General features: G+C 42.4%; 4 protein-coding genes across 6 annotated transcripts in view; 3 read left to right on the top strand and 1 right to left on the bottom strand.

The window, feature by feature from the left end:
* Positions 1–1,152: 1,152 nt before the first annotated feature.
* ZNF502 (zinc finger protein 502) lies at positions 1,153–17,729 on the top strand. 3 transcript variants are annotated; one of them, XR_004425430.1, is made up of 6 exons: positions 1,153–1,261; positions 4,519–4,709; positions 5,169–5,247; positions 5,755–7,501; positions 14,947–15,021; positions 17,678–17,729. XR_004425430.1 is itself a non-coding variant. In XM_033131789.1 (4 exons), the coding sequence occupies exons 3-4, from the start codon at positions 5,202–5,204 to the stop codon at positions 7,326–7,328; spliced, it is 1,620 nt and encodes a 539-aa protein (XP_032987680.1). In that variant the 5' UTR covers positions 1,153–1,261; positions 4,519–4,709; positions 5,169–5,201; the 3' UTR covers positions 7,329–12,245. The 3 variants fall into 3 exon arrangements, 1 of the variants encoding a protein (XP_032987680.1); XM_033131789.1 differs by lacking the exons at positions 14,947–15,021; positions 17,678–17,729 and having other exon boundaries at positions 5,755–12,245; XR_004425429.1 differs by lacking the exons at positions 1,153–1,261; positions 14,947–15,021; positions 17,678–17,729 and adding an exon at positions 12,941–13,037 and having other exon boundaries at positions 4,366–4,709.
* A 294-nt stretch (positions 17,730–18,023) lies between these two features.
* Positions 18,024–19,625, top strand: ZNF501 (zinc finger protein 501). The gene has a single exon (XM_033131792.1). It carries the CDS (start codon positions 18,063–18,065, stop codon positions 18,903–18,905), a length of 843 nt encoding a protein of 280 aa, XP_032987683.1. The 5' UTR covers positions 18,024–18,062; the 3' UTR covers positions 18,906–19,625.
* Positions 19,626–20,531: 906 nt separating this feature from the next.
* KIAA1143 (KIAA1143 ortholog) lies at positions 20,532–25,921 on the bottom strand. The gene is made up of 3 exons (XM_033131793.1): positions 25,743–25,921; positions 22,010–22,154; positions 20,532–21,344 (listed from the first exon to the last, which is right to left on the bottom strand). Exons 1-3 carry the CDS (start codon positions 25,848–25,850, stop codon positions 21,133–21,135), a joined length of 465 nt encoding a protein of 154 aa, XP_032987684.1. The 5' UTR covers positions 25,851–25,921; the 3' UTR covers positions 20,532–21,132.
* A 60-nt stretch (positions 25,922–25,981) lies between these two features.
* The window catches only part of KIF15 (kinesin family member 15), a 51,822-nt gene continuing 50,360 nt past the window's right edge, over positions 25,982–27,443 (top strand). Inside the window, exon 1 of the mRNA XM_033133280.1 lies at positions 25,982–26,124. Coding sequence (XP_032989171.1) covers positions 26,106–26,124 — 19 coding nt within the window. The 5' untranslated portion in view covers positions 25,982–26,105. The remainder of the gene's footprint in view (positions 26,125–27,443) is intronic.

Raw genomic sequence — 27,443 nt, 5'->3', positions numbered from 1 at the left:
AGCGTCAAATCAGGTAGGGCCTGGAGTGCCAGGCAAAGGCCTTCAAATTTTATTTAAAAGGTCAAGAATTGTCACAGGGCAAGTTCTCTCTGGTGTCGGAACGATAGCGAGCCCAGAGATTTTTGATGGTGCTTAATGGTGTTCCTAGACGGTGTTCCTTTCAGATGTACAGCTAGCTTGTTTTCTGGATTTAATCTGACACTTGCGTTTTTCCGTTTCTCAAAGATGCAAATAATCTAAAGTTTACTTATATCTGATTAATGAATATAATAAGTTCTTATTGAATACCTTCTCTGCCAGACACTGTGCTAAACGCTAGGTTATAATGGTAAATAATAGCTCCATATAACTGGGTACCAGAATTGTGTACAAGTGAATTGGATCCTTCATAGTTGCCCTTGGGTGGAATGTTACTGTGTATTACTCCCTAATAATGTAAGAAAGTGGACATGTGTGTGTTTAGGAGGCCACTGCATAGGAGGCCAGCTAGAACTGGAATTACTCATAAAGGGTGATAATGGAGTGTAAAGACCAGTGAAGGCAACAGCCAAGGTGGTCAAGTAAGGATTGGCAGTGGATTCTCAAGAACCAGTATGACTTGAACGGCTGAGATGGGGGAGAGTAGGTAGAGAGGAGGGAGAATATTCCAGAGGGGCAAATCCTGGAAAAAAGATCTAGGATTAGAAACAGGCAAGAGATGTCAGGGGGCAGTGGGAATTCAGTTATGTTAGAGGAGGACGTGTATGATAGCAGAATAAGAGGTACTGCTGATTGAAGTCAGTGTATGGAGGTCTAGACTGGGATTTGTCCAGTATTCTAACTACACGGGATCATTCAAGGTGCTTAAGGGCTTTTAGCAGGATATACCAGTACTAGTCCCTTGCTGAGATGGTCCATTCTGACTACTGCCCAGGACTCTTTCCAACCCTTACGCCCTCAGGTAGTTTTCCTTAGGGATGAGGTAGTCACTGTGTTCCAGGCCAAGGTGGTATTTAATCGGATATCAGGAACACTGCTGGGTTTGCTGAGAAAGCAACCCCGAATCCCCTTCTTTGAGGCCTCCATCGAGATGTTCCTCCCGCTTCCTAGAGAAGCAGCCCAGGGAGGCGGGAGGGAGGGGCACGGGGCGGCTGGTGACGCACTACCGGATGCGCCACTGCTCTCCCGGGCTGCGGCGGGGACCCGGGAGTCCGGGGTCTCCCCGCAACTAATTTATCTGAGACCGTAGTCACCGCTCGGAGGGTATCGCCTGGAGCTCACGGTGAGCGGCGGGGCCTTGGGAGGGGAAAAGAGCGGCTCCGCAGGCAGCGGTTAGGGGGCGGCCGGCCGGAGGCTCGTATAGGAAGCCTGATCCGGCTTCGTTCTCCCCGGGATTGCTGCCCGTGCGTGCGACCCGGAACTCCCGGCGGTCCCAGCGCTGCACTCACCGGGGCCCAGCACCCGCCCCGGCCCAGAGAGATGCCTGAGGAGATGGTGGAGTGAATAAACGAATAGATGATATGAGTGATCCATAAATGATGAAGCGCTAGGGCCCGCGTTCGGAAACGAAATCCCAGGGCCCCGCGTTCTCGGTCTGCATACCAGCTACTTCCCCGATCAGTCCTGCAGCTCAGAAACTTTCATAGGGACCCTCGTAACAGGAGACGGCAAATAGTGCTAAGCGCACGAGATGGGGAGTCTTAGAGACCTGGGTTGTGATTTCCGGGGATACAGAGCCTGTTCGTTGATCTCTAAAGTTGAACAGTCTAATAATCCCAGCCTTCCTTTCTTTACAAGGCTCAGTTGTTTGCATGCATGTGATAGCACGTATGTAGACATCAATGTCTGACATCAAAATTTTACTGTCCGTTACTTGCCAATTTTGCAGCGAATTCAGGGGCGGGGTTACAGAATGAGTTTACGCCGGAGCCTGCCAAATGAGAAGATGCTTCCAGTTAGTGCTGGAAGATCCATATATGTGTCAGCAGATTTTTAAGACTTTACACTGCATTTATTTAGCACTTAACATGTACAAGGCATTGTTTGAAGCAGTTTTGCTAATTTATTTAACTTTCCCAACAACGCATTATCTGTAGTTTTTAATGAGGAAATTGTGAGAATACATAACTTGTCCAAGGACGCATTGCTAGTAAGTAACTCACGGTTGCAAAAGAGAGAGATCCAGTGTGCAGCTGCAGCCGCGCTGAGTACCGTACTTTGGCCAACTGACAAATCCAAGAAAGACTTCAAAGAGGAGTACATTTAAGTGTGGGCTTATTGAAAGAATTGTGGTTTCAAAGTCTTGAAAAACCCCACCGGGCTTGCCCAGAATCCTTTGAGGGGGATTATTGAGGGGATTAGAATGTAGCAGTGGAGAGAAATCTTATAAGGTAACAGCTGCCTATTACTTTCGACAGGATGAAGCTATTAAAAGCTTCTTTCCTTTTATCCTTCATCATAATACGGATCTCACCCCAAATCTGGATTCAGACAGAGCCTTTTAGCATCTTAAAATCACTAAAAATCAGATTATTCCACACTAGGCATTTGTGGAAACATCTGTAAATTCTATTCTGGTGAACTTCCAGATCAGGGAGATAGCAAACGGTGGCCATTATTTTTGTACTACCTGTTTTTGTAAAAAAAAAAATGTATTGAAATAGCTTTTGTTTACATATGAGCTAGCTCTGTTTTCAGATGATAAAGGCAAAGTTGAATAGTGACACAGAGTGAAATCATTTAGTCCGTTTAGCCCACGAAGGCTAATATGTTTGCTTTATAGCCCTTTGCAGAAAAAGTTTTCAGTTTGACCTAAACAAACTGCTGACAGCTCAGATGATCCACAGTTGGAGGGGACTGGTCATTACCAAGATGTCTTTTCTTCATAGCTTTTAGTGTCAAACATAATAACAGCACTTAAACACTGTTGAGTGCCTACTTTGTGGCAGGTTTTCATAAATGCTTTCTGTGAATTAACTCGTTTACTCAGGGATTCACAGAATGTTAGAGCTGGAAGAATTCATGGATATTGTCTAATTTGTCACCTTTTTCAGATAGCCTGTCAATGTAGGCCCATTCACGTGGGCTATGACAGAACAAAGTTTCCTGACTCCCAATCCAATCCACTTGAATCTTATTCTGAATGGGAAGTCAATAACCATATCCATTGGGTCTGGCTTTTGTTTTTGTTTCTGTTTTGGGGGGTATTGAAATCCATGAGTGAAATTTGTCATTTTTAAAATAACTTTTCCTGACTATAAAAGTAATGCACGTTTATTGTAGGAAAAGTGAAATATATAGAAGAGTATAAAGGAAAAAGGAAAGTAACTTGAATGTCCTAGAGATCAGTGTGTTAACATTTTGATGGGTTTTCTTCTGTCCTATGTATGTGTGTGTGTGTTTATGTTATAAATATCTATATGTATTAATAATAGTTTCTGTTTTTTGAATGCTTACTTAGTGCTGGTACCGTGTTTCCCCCAAAATAAGACTTAGCTGGACCATCAGCTCTACTGCATCTTTTGGAGCAAAAATTAATATGAGACCCGGTGTTACAGTAAAATAAGACTGGGTCTTACATATATATATATATTTTAAAGATTTTATTGGGGAAGGGGAACAGGACTTTTTTTATTGGGGAACAATGTGTAATTCCAGGCCTTTTTTCCAAGTCAAGTTGTCGTCCTTTCAATCTTAGTTGTGGAGGGTGCAGCTCAGCTCCAGGTCCAGTTGCCGTTGCTAGTTGCAGGGGGCGCAGCCCACCATCCCTTGTGGGAGTCGAACCAGCAACCTTGTGGTTGAGAGGACGCGCTCCAACCAACTGAGCCATGTGGGAGCTCAGCGGCAGCTCAGCTCAAGGTGCCGTGTTCAATCTTAGTTGCAGGGGGCACTGCCCACCATCCCTTGTGGGACTTGAGGAATTGAACTGGCAACCTTGTGGTTGAGAGCCTACTGGCCCATGTGGGAATCGAACGGGCAGCCTTTGGGGTCAGGAGCATGGAGCTCTAACCACCTGAGGCTCTGGGCTGGCCCCCTGGGTCTTATATTAATTTTTGCTCCAAAAGACGCATTAGAGCTGATGGTCCGGCTAGGTCTTATTTTGGGGGAAACACAGTATATGTACATATTTTTGTCTTTTGTGTCCTCTTTTAACATTGTATTTTCTCATGAATATTCTTTGAAAACATTTTTAATAGTTTCAAAATCTATTATATTGATACGCCATCAATGTTTATTTGCCTGTTTTTTTCCCAGTTATAGTAACAATATGATCTTTGTACATAAATCTCTACTCATCTGTTTATATTTTTTCACTTTTTTTTCTGATGACCAAAGTTTGTTTTGTTTTGTTTTTACAGGAAAATTTTCAAGCATTACAAAAATATAAGCTTTAAAACAAAAGTTTACCATAATCTTATTCCTCAAGCTGATCATGGTTAACTTTTGATATGTATTGTTAAGAGATTTAAGACATTTTTGGATGCCCAAGTGTGATTTTGACATTCTAAACACCAGAAATTCTCTGTATTATTTTTGCAGCTCTTTTGTAAGTCAAGAATTATTTCACAAAGTGCTTTATTTAAACTGCAGCCTACAGTCTTATATTGAGTTGTGCCTGAAGAAAAACTGTTTGATATGACTTTTAGAAGAAAGAACAATCAGTGTATCTCTAGGTTGTAGGAAATGGAGAGTTCCCTAACTACTATCCAGTTCCTTGGCACACAGTGGAGGTGGGTGGATCGGACTTAATACATTAGCCTTGCTATGAGGCCATTTTCCCATGCAACTTTTTATTTTGTCAATTAACTTTTCGTATAGATTATAGTATGATGGACAGAGTATACTAACATGAATATTCCTATCCACTTCGTAGTTATCTTTATCATTAAAAATAACATTCTTGATTATTCATCAAGCACTGAGTGTTTGTTAATATGTCAGTTTGGCTGTCACTTTTTAGACAGCTGACAAAGGGAGTTTGTGAACCTAGAAGGCTGAAAGCCATCCCTGATTCTTGCTGATGAAGTCACATTGCTGTCCTGATAGGGTCTGTGTGAATTATTAGATTGTTTCCCTAGGCAACAACTCTTTCTCATTTTTCTGTTTACTGGGACAATGATATCCCCTCCCCTATTTACCCCCTCCGTGAGCAGGACTCCCAGTTTTCCAACCTTGAGGTGTTTTTACAGTTAAAGCAAAGAGAAGATTTGTGGATATTGAATATGCAAGGAGCTGAAGAGAGAGAGATTGGAAAAGAGATTTGTCCAGGTGAGTGATTAAGGGACAACCCGAGGGAGAAAAGGCAGGGCTTGGGACGTTTTACAAGAGAAACTGAATGAAGCTCAGGAGATAAAATTACTTTCTCTTTTTAGGGACGTTGGGGCAGATATAGGTGAGCGTCTCTTGGGGCCAGCTTTCCCCCAGGACTCATTTTCTCTCTCATCTCCAGCATTTGTCCTTTAATATTCTTTCACTATCCTCCATTCTTTGAATATAAACCATCTATGTTTCCTGTCTTGCCCTAGTTATTAGCCTATTGTTTTTTCCCCTTATCTCCATTGTCTCTTGGTGTCTGTAGTTGCTCTTTCTGTGGGTTCTTCATTTATGGTGATCACCTTATAGATGTGGATCTATTTCACCACTTGCAACTTTGAATTACTCGTCCTACTTGCTTTAATTGGTCCTTACTGAGACCTGTCAAAGTTAGGTCCCAGAACTTTAGGGGCCTCCACTCTGCTCTGCGCAAGATATACTCATTCTGATGGTTTCTTTCAGGTTGGGTGAGCAAGCCTGTTCCAGAGCAGGATGCCTCTGAAATTGATTCGCCAGGGATAGTAGAAAAGAGATTCCAAGAGGATGAATCCCAGGATTCTATATTCGAAGAAAAATATGCATGTCAGAGCATGAAGGAAAACTCTATGGGAGAGGTTCCTGGGCCGTGCTTTTTTGAGGAAGGAGTTTTTAAGGGAATAACTTTCATCCACAAGGAAGCAACTCCTGAAATGATTAGCCAAGAATATAATTTTGAGAAAAGGTTGCTTCTGACCTCAAGCCTTGTTACACATCTCAGGGTTTCTACAGAAGAGAGCCTACATCAGTGGGAGACAACTAGCGTAAACACCAGTGAGATTTCAGACCAAAGTAAATGCCCAACCCTCTCCACACGGAAAAAGTCTTGGACGTGTAATGAATGTGGAAAAACATTTACTCAGAGCTCATCCCTTACCCAACATCAGAGAACTCATACTGGAGAGAGACCATACACATGTGAGGAATGTGGGAAAGCCTTTAGTCGTAGTTCATTCCTTGTTCAACATCAAAGAATTCACACTGGAGTGAAACCATACAGATGCGAGCAATGTGAGAAAACATTTCGATGTCGATCCTTTCTTACTCAGCATGAGAGAATCCACACTGGAGACAAACCTTATAAATGTAATGAGTGTGGAAATTCCTTCCGCAATCATTCACATCTCACCGAACATCAGAGAATTCACACTGGAGAGAAACCTTATAAATGTAATAGGTGTGGGAAGGCATTCAATCAGAATACACACCTCATTCACCATCAGAGAATTCACACTGGTGAGAAACCTTATTTATGCAATGAATGTGGCTCTTCTTTTCGCAAACACTCAAACCTTACACAACATCAGAAAATTCACACGGGGGAAAAGCCCCATAAATGTGATGAATGTGGGAAAACTTTCCAAACAAAGGCAAACCTCTCTCAGCATCAGAGAATTCATACTGGAGAGAAACCCTATAAATGTAAGGAATGTGGCAAAGCTTTTTGTCAAAGCCCATCCCTTATTAAACACCTGCGGATTCATACTGGAGAGAAACCCTATAAGTGTAAGGAATGTGGCAAAGCTTTTACTCAGAGTACCCCACTCACTAAACACCAGAGAATTCATACAGGGGAGCGACCCTACAAATGCAGTGAATGTGGTAAAGCCTTCATTCAGAGCATTTGCCTTATTCGGCATCAGAGAAGTCACACTGGAGAAAAACCCTATAAATGCAATGAATGTGGGAAGGGCTTCAATCAGAATACCTGCCTCACTCAGCATATGAGAATTCATACTGGAGAGAAGCCCTATAAATGTAAAGTGTGTGGGAAAGCCTTTGCTCATAGCTCATCTCTTACTGAACATCATAGAACTCACACTGGTGAGAAGCTCTATAAATGTAGTGAGTGTGAAAAAACCTTCCGCAAGTATGCACACCTTAGTGAACATTACAGGATTCACACTGGTGAGAAGCCTTATGAATGCATTGAATGTGGAAAATTCTTCAGACATAGTTCAGTCCTTTTCAGACATCAGAAACTTCACAGTGGTGAATAAATCTGGTGATAGGTTATGATAGTTTCCCTAGAAATTGTGGGTAGGAATCTGGCTGGGGGAGAGGGGCAGGTAGAGTTCCTAGAGTGAAGGATGAAGGAGCCTTGGCGACTGTACTCAAAAGAGTATTTCCAGAAATGTCGGTGGGATCTTGGAGAATGCAAAGCCTACTCCAGGTGAGCATCTGGGAGTACAGGGTAGAAAAGTTCCTGCTTTTTAGATAAATCCTTGCTGCTTGCCACTCTCCCTGTGACTCTCATACCTTGAGGTGCCATTTATTAAGTTAGCGCATACTACACCCCTGCCCCACCTTCCCAGCTTACCATGTATGTTCACTGACCAGTAGGATGAGGTGCTTTTTCAAATACTTTGTGAAAGTGGCAGCAATTCTGAGTTAGTGCTAAGCAGCCTCCAGATGTCTGAGGCAGCTCTCACCATACTAGTGTGGGGGAGGCTGCTTAACCTGTGGAAGTGGTTCCATGGATGGGAGACAGAAACAAGTGAAAGACAGTCCCTATTCATAACAACAAATAAGGGGATACGTGGCAAGAACTGGGCTGATTGCTACAGCGATGTTGGTAAAGAAGGCTTTTATCAGGGTGAGGGAGATCTTTCCCGATCTTTTCAAAAAGCTGGAGGGTGATTTGAGGTTAAGAAGGAAATGGGTCAGTTGAGACTTCTAGATTGATACCAGTTTGTGGGAAGGGAGATTCGCTCAGAGGGCCATGGAGAGGAGGGCCCAGCCTGCTTCCCAGAGGAATACTGGCTTATCCAGGAAGGACGTGGCCTGTGCTAGGCTGCTGGCGATAAGAGGCCACCGAGCAGGAATCCTGCATGTGACTGAGCAAACCACCAACATATCTCTGCGATGGACTGAGATGTACGATTGTCTCGTAACTTTGGGTGGATCACTGGTTCACAGGGACCGGGGGGAGGGACCCACGGAGATTAACAGTGTCTGAGCAAAGTGGACTCGGTTTGTTGGCCCTTAGGGAGGAGAAAGCATTAGTGATGAAGGAAGACAGCCTTTTAGGTTGGCTATAGTTGGGGGCTGCTGGACCAGTCCTTAATAATATGTTGGTCACTGTAGCAGGGAGGGCTAGGTTTCACGTAATTATGCCATTGGTGCTATAACTATAGATTTGTTAGATCTCAGATGTTTCTGTTTTTTCTTGGGACTGTCTTATTCCTGGATATTTAACCTTCCCTGCAGGTTAGGGGTGTGTAGGGAAACACTTCTCAGGGGATGAATTTGGAAAGCGTTATAGAGGATTACTTCTTTTTCAAATCCCTGAAAATCAAGATGTCACTGGTTGCTACTGACTTTGATGGTATTTTATTCTTTTGAGAGAAAGGGCATGCTTTTTCCCCTATTTCCCCACTCCCTTTCATGTTCTTAACTGCTACCCAAAGATTCAACTCTGGAAGATTAAGTGAGGATAACCTTTGACTGGTATTTGAAACCGTTCCTATGCTCTGAAGTTTATACAGTTTTAAAAAATATGATTATTAAAAACAAAAGTAAATTGATTCTGGAATGGTTGATTATTTGGAACTGAGCATTGAATTTTTTCCAGAGCAACTATATTGCTTTGAGCCATTAATTACCATTAATGGGAATGTAGCGGAAATATCACATACACTTGTCCCGCAGGTGTGAAGATTAGGTTCTCAAAACCTGGCACAGAGCAATTTATGTTTGAGTAAATTAATATCTTACGGGCAAAAATAACCCAATGAGAAGTTTATATTTTATACTCATAAAAATATACATATGAGTGTAGTCTACTGAAAGCAAATGTCATTGTATTCCAAATGAAAATTAACAGTATAGAATTTATTGCTGGCACCTAGTAAATGTTCGATAAATATTTATTTTTTGAATTAATATATTCTAATAAATCTTTGCCCTCCAGAAACTTTAGGAACTTCCAGATATGTAAGTATTTAGCATAATATTTATACACTGCTATCTTTGGAGTCTTGAGTGGAGATAAAGAGGGTAAGGAGAGTTTTCTTGAGGAAGAAATGGTAAAACCTTAAGGGTGAAAGATGTTGATGTTTTTGTTAGAAATATTTTCTGAAACGGAATGGGCACAACTCTTGAGTTTTTAATTTTCAGGCTAAGAATCTGGTGCCATTTTCACTTCCTGGGGAAACAAGAAGGAAAAGAACTTACCATCTTTCCACTGCCCTTATCCTGTATTCTCACATTTGCACATATTTGTTCCTAAGTTTCTCTCAGTTGCCAACCCATTGTGTAGGTCACTCCAGATTGGCCCGAAGAGGTATTTCCCTCTTCCTCAATCTTCCTTTTTCTTCAGTCTTCATATCCCATCAACTATTATATCCTGTTGACATTATCTCCTAAATCTGGAAGCCATCTTCTGTTGCTTTAGTCCAATTCACCAGTTTATTTTCTAGAGAATTTTTATATTTTCCTAACCAGCCTTTAAGTTTCTTGCCCCACTAGGCCATCTTTCACATTTCTTCTGGATGTCTTTGCAAGACAACTGTGGCAGCTCTAGTGTTCTCTCTCAGAATAAAATTCTAGCCCCTTAAAGAGGCTGCACAGGCCCCTCAGCTGGCCTGTGCCTACATCGCCGTTAGCTGCTATTCCTGCTTTGCACATTCTGTTCCATAGCACACATTCTTATGATTCTACATCACTGCTGGACTCTACTTTGGCACCTCTGTACAAACTGTCTATTGCCTCAATAACGTTCCCTGCTTCTGCTTGCCCGAAAAGCTCCCATTTGTCACGTATAAATGTGCTCAGGCAACATCACCTTGAAGCTGTCTCTGACCTTACCTATTTTTAATTATTTCTGTATTTTGTATCTTCATCATTTTCATGTTACATACATTGTAATGACCTGTTTACTGGTCTTTCTGTTTCCACTGAACTGTCAGCTCCATCAGGGCAGGGCCATGTGCTATTTATTCATCTCTGTATCCATAGTCTCGCACTTACTAGTTGTTTAATAAGTATTTGTTGAGCTCAACTAAAATATTAAGTTAGACAGTTCTCCATGCCAACTTGTGACTTTGGCCCACAGAAAGGAGGTGTAGTGAGTACATGAGTGTGTCATTAAGTGTTTGCAAGGAGCAAGAATTCTAAACCTTTTTGTGAGATACAGAGTGTGTGGTTGTATTAAGCAGAGGATCCCATAAAAAGAAATGGTTTGCAGCACACAAAAAAATTTGTGTTAAAATTAAGCATTTGAATGTCCCACCACAGTTTAACAAAGCACTTTCAGATATGTTGGTGTCAGGGTCAGCAGGAAGAGGGAAATGTACGCAGCTGTGGAAGCATACCTATGTCGACTGGAATACCCATGAAATAAGCACGCGCTGGACAGTGATGCTGGCCTGGCAGGAGAGCAGTTGAGCTTAGAATTCCCAACACGGAAGTACTGAGCTCATGGCTTTCCTTAGGCTCTGGAATGATAAAGAAATGGAATGTGCCAGGGTGGCTGGTTAGCTCGGTTGGTTAGAGCATGGTCCTGGTAACACCAAAGTTGCTGGTTCAATCCCCGCATGTGCCACTGTGAGCTGTGCCATCCTTAAAAAAAAAAAGAAATGGAATGTGTTGCTTATTCAGAGTATGCTGAAATTTAAGTAGTGACTTCAGAAGGACCCCAAGGGATGAGGTCACATTTGATTCTAAAAACAAAAAGGGAAAACAGAGGTCACTGGAATTGCCAAGGTCACTTGGCTAGTAAGTGTTAAGTGAAGTTGTTCTTTCTGGCTTTTCCTTCAGATTTTTCTGTAGGTTGTACGTCTGCTACATGATGCCTTGTTATTGTATCTATTATAAGACACAAGTATATTGGCCACTTAAGGCTCTAACCTTGCCCTACTCCTAAAGATGGGAGGAGCTCACTTTAGATCAAGAAGCTTGGGCTCTCAGAATCAGACCTTCCTGCATGTAAGAGAAGGTGAGAAATGACTTTGCATTTTGATCCCACCATTCTTCCTATGTAATGCAGAAATGTAGCCTTTATCCCAGGTGGTTTCCGTTTTGTGGAATGGTTTTGGTGTCCATCACTTGCATCCATTTTCTACCTTTCAGTGAAAGGAGCTCAGCCCAAATTGCTATTAGTATGATTTCTGTTTCTAGTAATCTGTTCTGCCTCCAGATGGGGTCACCCTGGAGGGGTAACCCCCTCCAGGATTAGTTTCCACACAGCAGAACCTGTTGATTTAGAGATTCTTTGAAGCCTAACAAAAAACATACTTAGCCCTAGCCTAGGCTCTCTGGCCTGTGGGATGTTAGGGCTGGGGTTAGAACTTGCTATCTGATTCCAAAGTAGACACTGGTGAAAAAGGCAAGTTCAACATTGTTCCCTGGCATTTCAGCTGACAATTCTACAAAGGGTCCTCTTTTACCGGAAGATGGTTAGTGATGGTTTCAGTCTGTGGCATCTGCACACCTGATTTCAGCTCCTAAATTAGGGGCTCCATTTTGGGAAATCAGCCCATCTGGAAATTTGAGCAGGAAACTTCTCTGCTGCATCTCATTCATTTATTCAAGTGTTGATTCAGTATGTGCTGCTGCACACTAGGGATGTGATGCTGATCAGACAGCCCTGTTTTCCTGAGCTTACGCATGGGTAGGAAGGCTTGGAAGTGGATCAAGTGCCCTGCTGCCTATGCCTTTATCCTTGGGGCACATCTGTCAGGATTAGCCCTCACGTGCAAAGTGTTCCTGAATGAGGACCAGCAAGATCTGAAGTTTTGCAAAACGGGGTCAGGGCCACTAACTTGAGGGCTGAAAAGGTCAATGCAGAACAATGACTGGCTGGAGCTGGGATTTGAGGAACACGATAGGATGAACATTACTGAACATTTTTTTTAAAAAAGGTTATCTACTGTAGGATAACTTTTTTTTTTAATTGGGAAATATTGGGGAACAGTGTGTTTTTCCAGGACCCATCAGCTCCAAGTCAAGTCGTTCTTTGTTATTGTTTTTTTCAATCTAGTTGTGGAGGGTGCAGCTCACTGGCCCACGTGGGAATCCAACCGGGGACCTTGGTGTTCTGAGCACTGCTCCAACCACTGAGCCAACCGGCCTCCCACTAAACATTGATTAAACACCAGAAGTTTTTTGTAATTTACACGAGTTAAACTCATTTATTCCTCACAAGAACCCAATAAAATTGAGTACCGTTACTATCTCTGTCTTATCAGTGAGGAAACACGCACAGAGAGGTAAAGTGTAAATTTGCCCAAGTTCACACACAAAACCTGGGACTTAAGCCCAAAACAGAGCTCTTGTTCTTTTGCCCAGTTGTTGAACAAAGAGTCCAAGGCAGCAGGGTGTTTGGAATTGCTGTGAGGGAGTCAATTTTCAGGCAGGTGAGAGTGTAAGGAAGGTTGAAGCCAGTTTTCTGAAGGTGTTGAGAAGACCTCCAAAGGACAGTAACATGTACATTTTTAGGAGAATAAATGTAGTCGTATTGCAGGACGAATTACTCTGTAGTAAGAGCTTCTTGTGGTCGGCCCCCACTCTCACTTCTGTTCAGCCTCCCTATTTCGGAAACGGGCATGTTGAGATGGGTTGGCGCACTGTTTCTGGAGCCGGGCTCTGGATCTATGCTCTAAAACCCCAGGCTCCGAGCTGGGAGGAACCACCGAGCTGAAGCCGCTCCTGCCTTCCTAGAGAGGAGATGGTCGTGGTTCCCGACCGCGGCGCGGCCTGGTGACGTCACGGAGGCCGGGAGCGTCAGGGACTTGCTGCTGCAGCCCGGGGCCGCAGACTCAGCCGGGTGTCGCAAGGTGCGTGTGGGTGGCGCCTCGGGGAGCACCTGCCGAGCGGTGTGACCCTCGCCAGGCTGCGGCGGTTCGGCCCCCGCACCTCCTTTGGACCCCGGGACAGGCGGACGGCGGCGCTGCTTCCTTCCGGGCGAGCAGGCACCTTTGGAGTGGAGACCAAGGGTCCGGGTTCCCTCGCCCTGGAGAGGGAAGGAAGAAGGCTGTTGGAGAGTCCTGGTGTGGGAGTCGGGAGACCTAGGTTCCATTTGTAGGTACTTGAGCGGGCAAGCGAACTTCTGAGTCCTCCTTCAGTCTTCTGATTTCCAGAATCGAATGCTATTCCTTGCTTTGCCACTTCACAAAGTGGTGCAGGTTGAATGAGTGTACCACATGTGTTGTTTCCTTCCTTTCATTAAGTTTTTATTCTTCTAACAGCAACAGAATAGGTACTGTGTGAAGACTATTCCACATTTAACTGCTGAGGTACTATTTATTGAGTGCTTACCAGCCTGTAATGTACATGCAGCCCACGTATTACCTCATTTATGCATCTTCACAACCCTATGAAGTAGTTATTATCTCCATTTAACATTTGAAAAATTGGAATACAGAAAGGTTAACTTACCCAAGATCATTTAGTTAATAAATGTCGGAACAGTGATTCAAACCTAGAGAATGCCAGCTCCAGAGCCCATGCTACGCTTGCTTTCAAGTTTAGTAGAGGGTGACAGAATGTAATCAGTATTAAAACACTGGAAAGAGCTACAGTAGAGACGAGTGTGAAATTCATAATTTTGAGGAAGAAGTGCCTTGGAACCATTAAGAAAACTTTTCCACAAGAAAGAGAATTGGTGGTTCACTTTTCACCTGAATATTAAAATTTGGCTAGAAGTTTGAAAATAATTAGTTCCATATCAAGAGGTGCTAGTAGTTTGGGCTGTTTTAGACTGGAAACCAGGTCTCTCTGCCTTTTAATAGTGTTCGTTCCTTTCTATTCAGAGGGTTTCTTAAAATCTTTCCTGTTGAGAGGTTGCCTTAACATCTTCCAACAGACGCCCATTGTTCTTTTTGGAGATTCTGCTTCACACAGAGGCAGTCTTATTTTCCTGAAATCCCTCTACCAATGATTGTGGGAAAAGAACTGATGGAGAGTTTCCCTGATGATGTCTCAGCCCATTCTCAAAAGGATGTGATCTCACTGCTTGACACATAGTAGCTGCTCAGTTAGTACTTTTGAAATAAAATAACGAACCAGTGTCAATCAAAGAGGGACTGGAAGGGCTTGATTTGAGGGTTTTGCTTTTTTCCTATCTCTTTTTAGAATCAAAGAATCACAGAATGTTGGTACGAGAAGAAGCTTTAGATACCCAGTTTTTCAATTTCATTTTGCACATAAAAAAAAAAATCGGTTGAAATTGAGTGACTTGCTTCAGGTCACTGAAGTGGCAGAGGGGAGACTAGAATCCTGACTTCTTGACTCAATCCAGGGCTTGTCTCACTGCCCTTTATCGCAGCCCCCCAGTCTTTGACTTTTGAAGTAAGTGGCTTCTCTACTAGATTGGGAATGGGGGGCTTTGGGCTCCAACCTTATCTCCTGTGGAAGAATTTTTACCGCAGGATGGTTAGTCTTTTGGTGCACCTGCCCTCTTTCTTTGTGCATTGTCACATTTCTCTGAAATCTACGCAATCAATGACATTTTTGTGCTTCGTGATAATCTAGAAGAACAATGATGTTCTTTCGTTCAGACTTAAAATAGTCATTTGGTTAGGGATGGGCTATTCCTGGGTTCCCCCCTCCCCTGAATCCAGCGTATGAAGGTAGAAGGCTGACAATTTATGAGCGTTCTTTCTTCTCTGTGTCTAGATTCCTGCTCATCCTCAAGGTGAGTCCCCAGGAAACAAACCAGTGTTACTTGTGCTCCTCAAAGCTGGTCTCTGGGTAAGTGACATCTAAGTGGAAAGCCAGGATGGGTTGTCATGGGGGTTCTCAGTCAGCAGTCGTGGCAGACCTACAGTGGGACCCACAAGTGACCACTGTACCTAGACCCTTCAGACTGAAGACACAGAACTTCCCAGAAATGGGACCATCTTATTCAAATCAGAATGAGAGTGGCCTTGTGGAAGAAGGCTATGGAGTAATTTAATTGGTTATAGGACAGAGTGCATACATTTCTTACCACCTGTACTTAACCTGTAGCGAGACTAGCTATCCCCCTCTGCAGTCATCTGGTGGGACACCCTGAAACCAACTCACTGAACTTCTAAGTATAATGCCTTAATGGTATAGTGGTCAAATCAGGGGAAACTGATACTAAGTTATTGGAAGACCCATTGCAAAGGTGATTAAATGTTTCCTTAGAGAATATGCAATGGGATCCTGGCTCTCTTAAGTAATCACAACTGTCATTGTTACTGGCCATCAGAAAACAACCTGGAGCCTGGGTATCTGTTAAACTAGCTAAGAATAGTACTGGGTGAATTGGATTTTTAGATTATGGGAACTCTGTGAATAGATCACGATTATGTTCTGAAAAATACAGTCTAGTCGAATATGTACACATAATATATGTACGTATATGTCTCTATATATGTATATATGCATTGAGAGATGCCTAGAAGAAAGTTCATCAAAATACCACCTGTTGTGGGTGGCCGGTTAGCTCAGTTGGTTGGAGCGTGGTGCTCTTGGCAGCAGGGTTGCCCGGTTCGATTCCTGCGTGGGCCAGTGTGAGCTGCGCCCTCCACAACTAGATTGAGGCGACTGGTTAACTTGGAGCTGATGGGTCCTGGAGAAACACACTTAAAATAAATAAAAGTTAAAAAAAAAAACACCAACTATCATGGTGGCAGGATTTCAAATAATTTCATTTTTAGACTAAGTGTTCCAGAATGAACATGCATTTTTTGTGTGATAAAAAAGAAAACCTTGTTATTTTGGAACAATAAAGGAAATAAAAGTGTGGTTAGAGTTTTGGTTTTATGTTTAGCTGTTTAAACCACTTGAAATTTATTTTTATATATAGTATATCCATACTGGAAGTTTATATACGGCAGCGAGAGATGGGTTTAGGCAAAATAGTATGTTTAACAACCACTGTGGTACAGGACTGCCCAATTAACTCAGTCTCTAACCATAAACAGTGCAGATACACCAGTGTAAACAATTTGTGCAGATACACCAATTCATTCTCATCCCCAGTAGATCTGTACGTACCAACATGAAATGATCTCTGAGACACATTCTTTAGTGAAAAAAAGGGCAAATTGCATAGCAGCACCTATGGAATTTTATTTATGTAGAGAATCAAATGCCATGTGTCTTGAAAAAAATGTAGAAATAAAACTCAAAGAATATACTCTAAACTTAATAATGATAATCTCTGGGAAGGGAATGGGTTTGGGTAGGGTGGGGTAGCGATTGTTATAAAAATTACTATTTTATCCTATATATTTCCATATTACCTAAATATTTTTAAATGCGTATATATTCATGTGTAACATACGACTAGAAAACTAAAACAAAATGGTGCCTCACAGAGTAACGATGTGTCACTGTCTCCAGCACCATCCTGGTGAAAGATGGCGCTGAGGCACGGTGCTTGAATATCTGTTCTCTGATTCCGTGTGCCTTCATTCAGGGCACCAGGGTTTCAATGTTTGATGCCATTAAGATTATCTAAGTATTCCACTCTCTAATTATGTGCTTCCTATGGAGTATCCTGATGACAATGATTTGGTTCCCATATGATGTTTCTATAGTGGAGAGAATGTGTTAACCAGCTGGACATTGAGCATAAAATTTTTTCAAAATTTTTCAAAAATTTTTAAATTTTCAAAATTTAAACTTTTCTAAATTAGTAAAGGGACTTTCTATTTTCTACATCATTCTCCTTGTGAATTTGATAGTATACATCAGATTGTGAACCATTTCACAAATGAGGGCCACAAAAATGAGGGCTTCAAAAATGAGGGCCACATCCTGGACCCTGACGCTACAATGAAGTTACTGTCCAAATGGGAGTTTCTTCCCTAAGGACCACCTGTATCTTACTTTTCTGTAAACAAAATATTGATACCTTATTTTCTTTCAGTAAGCAGGACTTTAGTTTTCAAACCTAGAGATTTCCCACTTATACCTAGGCGGAGAACTATAGATGCTGAATATATAGAGAAAGGTCCAAAGAGACACCTGTCAAGGTGAGGGAGTAAGGAAAGATTGATGAAATGAACCTAGTAAAAGTTATACCTTTGGATCACCTTTGAAATCTTGAGAAACTCTTCAGTTATCACTAGTCTACCAAGATATTGCTCATAGGCAACCTAAAGAAACATAATTACTTTTTACCTATTTTTTGAGGAGTAAAGACTATGGGTGGGTAGTAATTTTCCCCGACACTTAATTTACACGAGATTAGGATATTTATCTCTTTCACATTCTGCTATTGTTTATCACTGTGTGATCCTAAATTACTTTGATTGGTTTTTAGCATTTGAGTGTTCCAGAATCAATCATGATAGGGAATTTTATAGATTTCCCCAAATCTGTGATTACTTAATCCCTTTCTCCCTATCACCTATTCTAATCTTTCCCCCAGGTCATGGTGACCCTTTTTATTATTGAGAAGAGGATAAAAATCAAGACTCCACATGCAGGTCCCCTGTTCTGCACAGAGGACATTTTCCTTCATGGATTTTTTTTGGGCAAGAAGACCAGCCCTGATGGCACAGTGTCAAATGACTCGAGGAAGATGTGGAGTCAGAGCCTGGTCATCAGGGGTTCACATTTGGAGAAAGTGAAGATGCAGGCTGAACAAGGAACAGGAGGTGAAATCCTGCAGGGATGATTGAGAGGATGACACATGCACACATACAAACATTTCCCAGGAGTGTTACTCTTAACGGTAGTCATCTTTGGAAAGTACCTTGTTGGTATCATGGATTTGAGAGAAAGTTTCCTCTAAACCTGAACCTATTGGACAGATGCCCCTTCACCGTGTTACAAGTAGCATGAGTTCCAGCCAGATTCCACAGCAAATGAAACATCAGAGACTTAACATGCAGAAGAAACCTTCCAAGTGTGGTGAATGTGGAAAACGCTTTACTCAGAGATCATCTCTTACTCAGCACCAGAGGATTCACACGGGGGAGAAGCCCTGTGTGTGCAGTGAATGTGGAACTTGTTTCTGTAAACAGTCAAACCTTACTCAACATCTGAGGATTCACACAGGAGAGAAACCTTATAAATGTAATGAATGTGAGAAAGCCTTTCAAACAAGAGCAATCCTTGTCCAGCATTTGAGAATTCACACTGGTGAGAAACCCTATAAATGCAATGAGTGCGGCAAAGCCTTTTGTCAGAGCCCATCCCTTATTAAACACCTGCGGATTCATACTGGAGAGAAACCTTATAAATGCAGCGAATGCGGCAAAGCCTTCAGCCAAAGCATATGCCTTACTCGTCACCAGAGAAGTCATTCTGGAAATAAACCTTATAAGTGTAATGAATGTGGGAAAGCCTTCAATCAGAGTGCATGCCTCCTGCAGCATCAGAGAATTCATTCAGGAGAGAAGCCCTACGTATGTAATAAATGTGGTAAAGCCTTCACTCAGAACTCCTCCCTTGTTGAACATGAGAGAACTCACACTGGAGAGAAACTTTATAAGTGCAGTGAGTGTGAAAGAACTTTCCGCAAGCAAGCACACCTTAGTGAACATTACAGGATTCACACTGGAGAAAGACCTTATGAGTGTGTCAAATGTGGGAAACCCTTTAGGCACCGTTCAGCACTTGTTCGACATCAGAAGCTTCATGCTGGAGAATAAAACTTGGGCTATAACCAGTGTGGAAACACTTGTATGAAAATGCCGTTTTTTCTAAGTTCTTAGGAGTTTAAGACTCAGTGTTCAGTTGGGATGAATGTTTTGTATGTTGAGCAAGTGTCAGTGTGTACTAAAAGTTAAGGAAATAGACTCAGTACTAGATGGCCTTGAGTTTGATGCCTTCTCTGCCACTTAATATATGTGTGACCGGGTTCTCGGAGTCTCAGTTTTCCCCACCCTTTTTCCCCCCAAAGAATAATGAGGATACTTGCTAGGGTTGTCTTGAGAATAAAATGAGATGTATATTATAAATAACTGTCATTAATTGGTTTTGAGTTGTAGATGTTCCAAAAGTTTACAAATGTGGCTACTGCAAACAAGCAAAGTTCAACATTAGTTACTTTTGGTTCTCATATTGTATTTTTTCTTAGGAACATTCTTGACATTCCTGAGCCATTGCCATCTCCTAAGATTTTGGCCACTTCTGACTTTACTGGGCTGCTCTCCCTTCTCTACCCCAATACTTATAGAGAAACTTCTCATTCAGATGGTCCTTCAAGTAAGTGAGAAACAGATGTGGTTCAGGGACAATTAATTATTCAAGAAAAAAATATGTCAAAATAAATTCCAGAGGGAACAAAGTCTAAAATGTAAAAATAAAAACAAAGAACAAGAGAATATAGGTGATTCTTTATCCGATACAGAAGTTGGGAAACGGAACAACAACAAAAGACAGATTACATAATTTACAAATTATAAGAAAAATATGGCTATACTAATCGAAAATGAACAAAAAGTTAACTCAGAAAAATACAAAATAACCTGTTAATATATACAAAACAGTTTAGCTTCCCTGGCAAATCAAAGAAAATGCCAATTAAACTTGACTATTAAACACCATTTTCAATATGTCAAATTGACAAAAATGAAATGGCTGGTGCCAGCCTATGGCTGATGCACTGTTAACATGGATGAGGTAAGTGGGCTCTTGCAGGTGATAAATGAATGAAACGGTAAAAACCTCTTTGGAAAGCAATTTGAAAGTAAGCATCAAAAGCTTTAAAAATATTCAAATACTTTTCATTTCACAATAGATGTAAATCAAACCATTATGCTAATGCCTTAAAACTTATACCGTGATGTATGTCATTATTTCTCAATAAAACTGGAAAAAAATATTCTAAGAATTAAAGAAAAAAATTCAAATATTTTGATCCAGTAATTCTGCTCCCATGAATTCATCCTATGGAATCATAAGAAACACATTTTGAGGTTTTTGTACAAGCATGTTTGACCACTGTCTTACTTAGGCTGCACATAGCACAAATTTGACAGGGGCTTAAATAAGGGTGTTTATTCTTCTCATGTATCAGTTCTAGGGCGTGGCAGCCCAAGGCTAGTGCTGCAGCTCCTCTAGGCATGCTATAGGATCTAAACTCCTTGAACCTTTCAACTCACTGTCCCATCCAGAGCAAGTGGCTGCCTTCCTTATGCCTAGAAATGGGCCTGGTACTCCCAGGTTTCATGTCTGGGCTCCACGCAGGATGAAGACAGAAAGACAAAGGTTCATGCCTGCCAAATCTCTCCTTTTGTATCAAAAAACCTAGGAGCTTTAGTAAGTAGACTTCCACTTGTATCTCTTTTCTTTAGTGTTATCAGCTATAATCACCAAGTTGTACATTAGATCCTAACTTGTGTCAAGATCACTTGTATTAATTAGATCCTTACTTGTACGAGACCCACTTATATCTCCTAGCTTGCCAGAGATGTCATACGACTACGCTTAGCAGGAGCTGGGGAAGTATTCTTAACTACACACATGATCGTCTTCCCCAACCAAAGTGGGGTTCTGCTCATAAGGAAGTACAACAGGGATCTGTTTAATTACAAAATCTTCTGTAGCTATTAATGTCAGGAATTTTATTGACCTGGAAAAATGCTCACAATATAATGTCAAGTGAGAAGCAGTATAGAGAACATACATAATACAATCTCAATTTTGTTAAAAAAATAAAACTTACATACATACACACCCACATGGGAAATAACATGTTAGTAGTTAACGTCTACAGAGTTAGCATTTCAAATCAAAGGTGTACAGTGTTTATCCTACTAAATTTTTTCTGTATTTTCTATGATGAACTTGTATTATCTTTATAATAGGAAAAAATAATGTTTTTAAAAACACTTCATATACTCTTAAAGACCAAGTCCAAAACGTTTACACTTACTAATTTTCATCTCCACTGTCAAAAGAAAGGAGGCTACTGTTTTTGATTTGCTTTTGTGAGTTCTTTTTAACCGAGTCCTGTTTGTTTATTTTATCTTCATTTGTCTTCTTCTTTTTTGAGCTTGCTGTTAAACCTAAATATTTTTCATCTGGGGAACGCTTGACTGGTTTTCGATACATGATTCTTCCATCAGCGGAAGCTGGTTCTTCATCTGCAGCAAAAACAAAGTTAAAGAACTTTATTCTCTCATTATTTTGCCTTTATTGGAGGATCAAATGGCAAGAAAATCTCATACTGTATTTAAAGACCTCCTTGAGTCAAGTCAGTCTGGCATTCTCCACTGCCTCTAGCTAGATGCCCGGAGACACGCAATCACTTAATAAAAATTCACTTACTGAAGTATCCATAATACTGCTGGTCCTCAATCACAATCAGATTATATTTTTAACTATTTTGAAAAGTGATTGTTTGGAACTCCAGCATTTTCCCTTAAAGCAATGTAATAAATATTTAGGAATAATGAAAGCTGTACTATATAGCATACCACACTTCAGGCACTAATTATAATAGATCGATCTCTGTTGACTAGTTAGTTTGTAAACCTAACCACCTACTTTTTAAAAACAGGATGTTTTTACTTAAATTCACACTTAATCCTCTTCACAATCCTATATGGTAGACACAATGATTGTCTCCATTTTACTGACGAGATAACTGAGGCTGAGAGGTGAAATAACTTGTTCAAGGTCACACATCTGGTAACTGTTACAGGCAAAGTTCGAACCTAGGGCTGCCCCCTTGAAACAGTTATATAAAATAATTTCATACTCCAGGCTCTTTAAATTGGTAGAAACACCAGATTACTTTCAGACTTACCTGCTTTGGCAGCCTTTATTTCTTCTTTAATTTTCATGACTTCTTCAGCTGACAGGTCTCCCTTTTTTAAAACCACCACTTGGGGCTGTTCATCTTCTTTGTCACTGTGGTCACCATCTTCATCTGGGAGCTGGGGCTGGATTCTCTAGGGGAAAACACAAACATGATATGTAGGTTGTTGACCTTGAACCAAATACAACCACTGTCTCTGTGAGAAACTCATTACTAAAGAAGGGTAACTCTTGACAAGATTTGGCAATGAATTTTCAAGTACCTCTTAAGAGCCCAACCTGTCAGGTAGGGAAGAGGTCTAGCTGCCAGTTACCCTGGGGTGCCGGTCCTACGAGATTAGTTTCCATCTCAGCAGCATCCCATCTTGCAGTCCCCAGTGTCTGAGGGGCCCTCTGCTTCACGTGCTGCGGCATTCCCAGCCTACGAAGGCAGTGCTGAACCCCAGCAGTTCTCTGCTCTTCATCAACCCTTTGCATTTCCATGTCTTCGCAAAGTGTGCCAAGAAATAAGCAGACACCACCGAAGTACAGAAAGCAGCAAGTAAAAGGTGCTCTTTTTCCCACCTCTGCTTACCTCTCCTCCCTTCCAACAGCTTGTTTGGGAGGTATCCTATCAGCTATTTTCTAAGTGTGTAAAAATACAGAGGCATCTAAAACATTTTGTATAGAAACAAGATACTATAGATGCTACTATGTGATGTGCTTTCTTTTCTTTTTAAATTATGAAATTTCCCCAAAATAAAAAAGTATAGAGAATAACATAACAGAAAGCATGTACTCACTATACACATGTAACAAATGGTAACACTTGTCCAGTTGAGATTTTTTAAAAATGTCAGACACCATAAAAGCCCCACTCCCCTAACCTGTTACTCAAAGAATAGCTTTGCACAATACCTTGAGATACATACGCAATTATCTATTTTTAAAAATCACTGCCTAGTATTACATATATGGCCATCTCATGGTTTATTTGACCAGTATCTTGTAAATAAAAATTTTGGTGGTTTCTTGTTTTTTTCTACTACGTTAAAAATTTTGCGCATTTTTTATTCACTTTTGCAAACTTATATGTAAGATAAGTTCCTGACAGTGGAATTGCTGAGTTGAAAGGCGTGCACACCCATTACACATTATTCAAATAGCTTGTTAGTCCACCTCTCACAGAGCCTTCCTGGTCTCCCAAACGTTGACGACAAAGCCTTGCAGGATCAGGCCTTGCCCTATAACCACAGCTTTAACCATGCTCCTGGCCTCTGGACTGCAGCCAGGTTTGAATACTGCAGATCCATGAACATATTAGCTCCTCTGACTCCTCTCTCTCGTCAAGTTCCCAGTGTCTAGAAAGCAAGCTCCTACTCAAGCTACCTTCTAGACTGAGATCCTTCAGAAGTGCTTTCCTGATCTCACCTCTTCTTTCTCACATGGGGCACAGCTCTCACAGGAAGCATGTACCACACTGTGATATCAGTGTCTATCTGTCCCTATTAGGTGAGCTCCTCTGAGAGAGAGACCATGTGTTTCATGCCTGTATCTAAAGGCAGAAAGCCTGGCAAACAGCAGGAACAAGAAATAATTGTTGATCTCCTCATGAATGACCAATAGGATGAAGCCCTGACAAGTCACTCACAGGCACACTGATCCCCTTTGTCCACATCCCATGTCTGCCAGCCACTTACAAGTGCATTCTCTTTAATGATACCCATGTGGGTTTACTAATTATTCATTAGTTTTACCTACTTTTCGCTCGTTTCCAATAAATGACCACAAACAAGTAGGTAAGTATTTTTAACCAAGGAAGTGGGAAAGTGAAATAAAATCATTCCTGGTGTTCATTAGATTGAGAATCATTAATTCTGACTCTTTGTTTATGCAACGGGCTGGAAAACAAGAGAAACAGTCTAAGGAACAGTGGCAGCAACCACTTAGGACTTCAAAGTCACTTCCAAATTCACTCTCAAGAAGCTGAATAAAATGAGTTAGCTCAATTATACAATGAGTTCCCATTAAAGTCTTTCCCTTTTGTTAAGAGATCATTAAAATGATGATTATATTACCAAACCCATTAAGAATGAAGTTGATTTCACACGTACAGGAACATGGGGTATCTCTTACAGAAAAGTGTCTTGATTAAATAAGTTAGCCCAAATCACTGATATTGATTGGAAAGCTTTTCCCTCCAGAGTTCTCCTAGGATAGCATTCCAAGCTGTCATCTTCACGCTGTTAGCCATGAACACATGATCGTCACAGGACCTCAAGCAAACTGAAACATTAGGTCTCACATTCTCATTGCTGAATCCATGTCCCTTTTCTCAAACTTCATCCTCTTTGTTGTCATCACCATTTTTGGTCCTGGGGATGTCACCTCCTGATATGTTATCTCTAACCAAAAATGGCTGCTTGGTGCCTACTGAATAGTCCATATGGCCTCAACCTCCATCTGTCCCTCAGTCATCTGTACATACAATCCATAACTCACCATCTCTACACATTTACCATGCTGTTCCTTCCATCTCTACTTGCTGACCTACCCTTGCTCAAGATTCCATTTAACTAGCCCCTACCCCATGAAGCCTTGCCTGATGACAAGCACAGTCATCTAATCAATGTAACTTGTCACCCACTATTTGATGTCAAGCACTGCAGTAGGTGCTGGGAAAACAGAGGGATTAAAATACTTCGAGTTCGATTTGGTGGTGGACACACACACAGGAGAGCAAATAATTGCAATGCAAAATGATGAGCGTGACAGATGATGTATGGACAGAGTCAAGAACAAAGAAGTCCTGGGGGAACTTCGAAAGTTACATGGAGGCAGTGACCTCTGAGGGCAGCAATGAGGCAGGCAGGAAGGTGTTAAAGGCTGTGGCATTTGGAGATCCCATCTCGTTGTCCTATCAGAGCCTGGCGCAGTCAGTGTATGTGGGTTTCGCACATACTCACGGGATTGAGTAATTTCACTTAAGTCAGTCTCGTCTTCTCTGCTAAACTCTAAGTGACTTGAGGGGTGGGTCTTAGTGCAAGTGCTGGACACAAAATGCTAAATAAATTCTTTATTTCTCCACACACCCCCAAGCACAATGATCTTCCTATTACATAGGGCAGGATGTGAACCAGGTAGGATGGAAGCCTGGAGGGCTCAAAAGTTGACTCCCACCCATCCCATCCCTAAACTATTCAAATGTGGCTCTTTCCTGAAGCTTTTCTTCTACTCAGATCCAGGCTATTCAGGGCTTTTGCTTACTTTCTTTTTCTTCATGTTTTGGTAACAACAAAGCATAGCAATAGATAAAGGGCATTTCTCGAAAGATGTTTCAGACTCAAGACCTAGGATATCGGGTCATTTGATCGAGTGGCCAGTTTCTTTATCTGGAAAACGGGACGACGCTACCACCCACTCTGCTAACTATAGGTTTTGGAATAAGCGAGTGAGAAAGAAAAGACAGGAAAGCGATCTTTCTTAACCATCTACCAAGGACGAGGCGTTTTACCCGCGTCAAGTCATTTTCGAGAATACAGCAGCCCTCTGAAAAACGACAGAGCTTCCTGGGCGCAACAGGCTGTAGTTGTTTGACCAGCCTGGGGTCCAAAACCAACGCGGATTGGGGGCCGGGCGCAGGTAACAGGAGTGACCTGTCAGTACCTGGCCTCCAAGTCTAAGCAGAAGCCGGAAGTGGCGGGGCGGACGGCGTTTCCGGACCGTGAATGGCCGGGGCTCACCTTGGTCTCTACGGTGGGTCCTTCCCTGTAGCCGACCTGTTCCTTGAAGCGGGCCAGGAACGCCGGCTCGGCTGGCCGCACGTACGACACCTGGTTCCGCTTGCTCATGGCCACTCGGGAAACACTGGCTCCCCGGGGCCACTTCGACGGCAGAGACGACGGCGCCTACTAGTGACGCCATGTCGATCCCGCCCCCAAGCGTGAGGCCGGGCAACATGGCGACCTCCGTGCCGGCGTCAACGTCTTACCCGGGCGCCAAATTCAAATTCGCGGCCATCTTGAGCGGGCGGAATCCCGGCGCGCAGCGCGGCTGGAGTGTGGGCATCGGCTGCGTTGATCGAGGGATCCGGAGGTGAGGGTGCCATGGCACCCGGCTGCAAAAGTAAGTGTGGACTCCAGGCTTCGTGACCCCGTGCCTGCCCCCAAATACAGCTGTGAAAGGAGGGCCGTCCCCAACCGCCCTCAGGGTCCCCGCTGGGTGAGGAAGGCGGGAGCAGACTGAGCAGCGGGGGGCGTTGGGACTCTCTCGGTCCCTCAAAGACACGGATGGAACAGCTCTTTGCCCTTCCGCCTGTGTATTGGGAGCCAGGCGCAGTTGTAGGCGCTTGGGCTGAACAATGAACGGGGGACGAGAGCCCTCATCCAGGTGCTCGGCTGATTCTTCCCTCCCGTTCGCGGTCCTGCCTCTTCCCGTGTCCCGAGCCGGGCTGCCTTTCTCGGTATCCCTGTCGGAGGGTCGGCCCTGGCTCTCACCTCCTTCTGCATATTTCCTCAATTATTGACCTTCCAGAAGGGGAGAACTTATCCATGTTCCAAGCACGTCTTTCTCTTTGGACGGCTCTCTATAGACTCTCTTTGGATAAGGGACTTTTAAAGCGCAGTTCCACAGTGTCTTTATACCCTCAAATCCCTATTTTCTCCTCAAGGAGACCCCTCCAAATTCTTCCTTTTTGCGTAGAGAGGAGCGCTGTCATTTTTGCTCGTGACAAACCCTTGAATTTTCACTAATTTGTTGGACCTTTGCTGTGCCTGTGTACTACAAACCCCACCTCTTAACACTGCCTAACCTTTTAAGAGGTTTTGTTTTTTAAAGCTAATTTTGAGCTGCTCTGATGGATCTCAGCGAATGGTATGAATGGTAACGAGGAGAGGCCTATGTTAGAAGACTAAAGAAATTGTGAACTTTTGCTGTTTGCACTGTGAATGGTTCTAGCTGTCAGTAGTAATTCTCTTGTGATGTGTTTGTGGTTTCATTTACCTTTTAGGTCAATCATAACCTTACCTGGACACCTCCTTATGCTCTCTTTTTCCACCTAAAATGTTCCTTTTCTTTCACCATTTTTGGTATTCAAGGAATATTAGCACACAAATTGATACTTTGTTGGACCAAAATGTTCATCGTGCTTCTGTACAACCCCAGTACTTGTTCAGTAAATCTGGACTCAAGGAAAAGGATGCCTGTGGTATATGCATGTGGTATATGCATGTGACTGTCTATCAAAGGACTCTGTCCAGTGTGTATGCATCACTGTCTAGAGGTGATGGGAGCAGGGGTATTCACAGCTCCCCTTTGTGATGGGGGTGATTTCCACCTTTGTAATGGGGGGCTCTCCCACTCCTTTCAGTTTGTCAGCAGAGTGGAGGTTGATGACATCCCAGGTAATCATTGTCAGCAGTGCAGAGACCTGGAGCATGAAGTGG

Source organism: Rhinolophus ferrumequinum, chromosome 17 (genome assembly GCF_004115265.2).
Source record: "Rhinolophus ferrumequinum isolate MPI-CBG mRhiFer1 chromosome 17, mRhiFer1_v1.p, whole genome shotgun sequence".
NCBI classification, from domain to species: Eukaryota; Metazoa; Chordata; class Mammalia; order Chiroptera; family Rhinolophidae; genus Rhinolophus; species Rhinolophus ferrumequinum.
The sequence above is the reverse complement of the archived record's forward strand: the minus strand, read 5'-3'. Positions and strand labels throughout refer to the sequence as shown.

Bases quoted from the DNA above. Each gene is read 5' to 3' on its own strand.
- KIAA1143 (XM_033131793.1), bottom strand. From the start codon at position 25,850: ATGAGCAAGCGGAACCAGGTGTCGTACGTGCGGCCAGCCGAGCCGGCG. The intron at 22,155-25,742 runs GTGAGCCCCGGC...GTTTTCCCCTAG, and splicing joins GACCCACCGTAGAGACCAAG to AGAATCCAGCCCCAGCTCCC. The intron at 21,345-22,009 runs GTAAGTCTGAAA...TTTTTGCTGCAG, and splicing joins AATAAAGGCTGCCAAAGCAG to ATGAAGAACCAGCTTCCGCT.
- ZNF501 (XM_033131792.1), top strand. From the start codon at position 18,063: ATGCCCCTTCACCGTGTTACAAGTAGCATGAGTTCCAGCCAGATTCCA.
- ZNF502 (XM_033131789.1), top strand. From the start codon at position 5,202: ATGCAAGGAGCTGAAGAGAGAGAGATTGGAAAAGAGATTTGTCCAG. The intron at 5,248-5,754 runs GTGAGTGATTAA...GGTTTCTTTCAG, and splicing joins TGGAAAAGAGATTTGTCCAG to GTTGGGTGAGCAAGCCTGTT.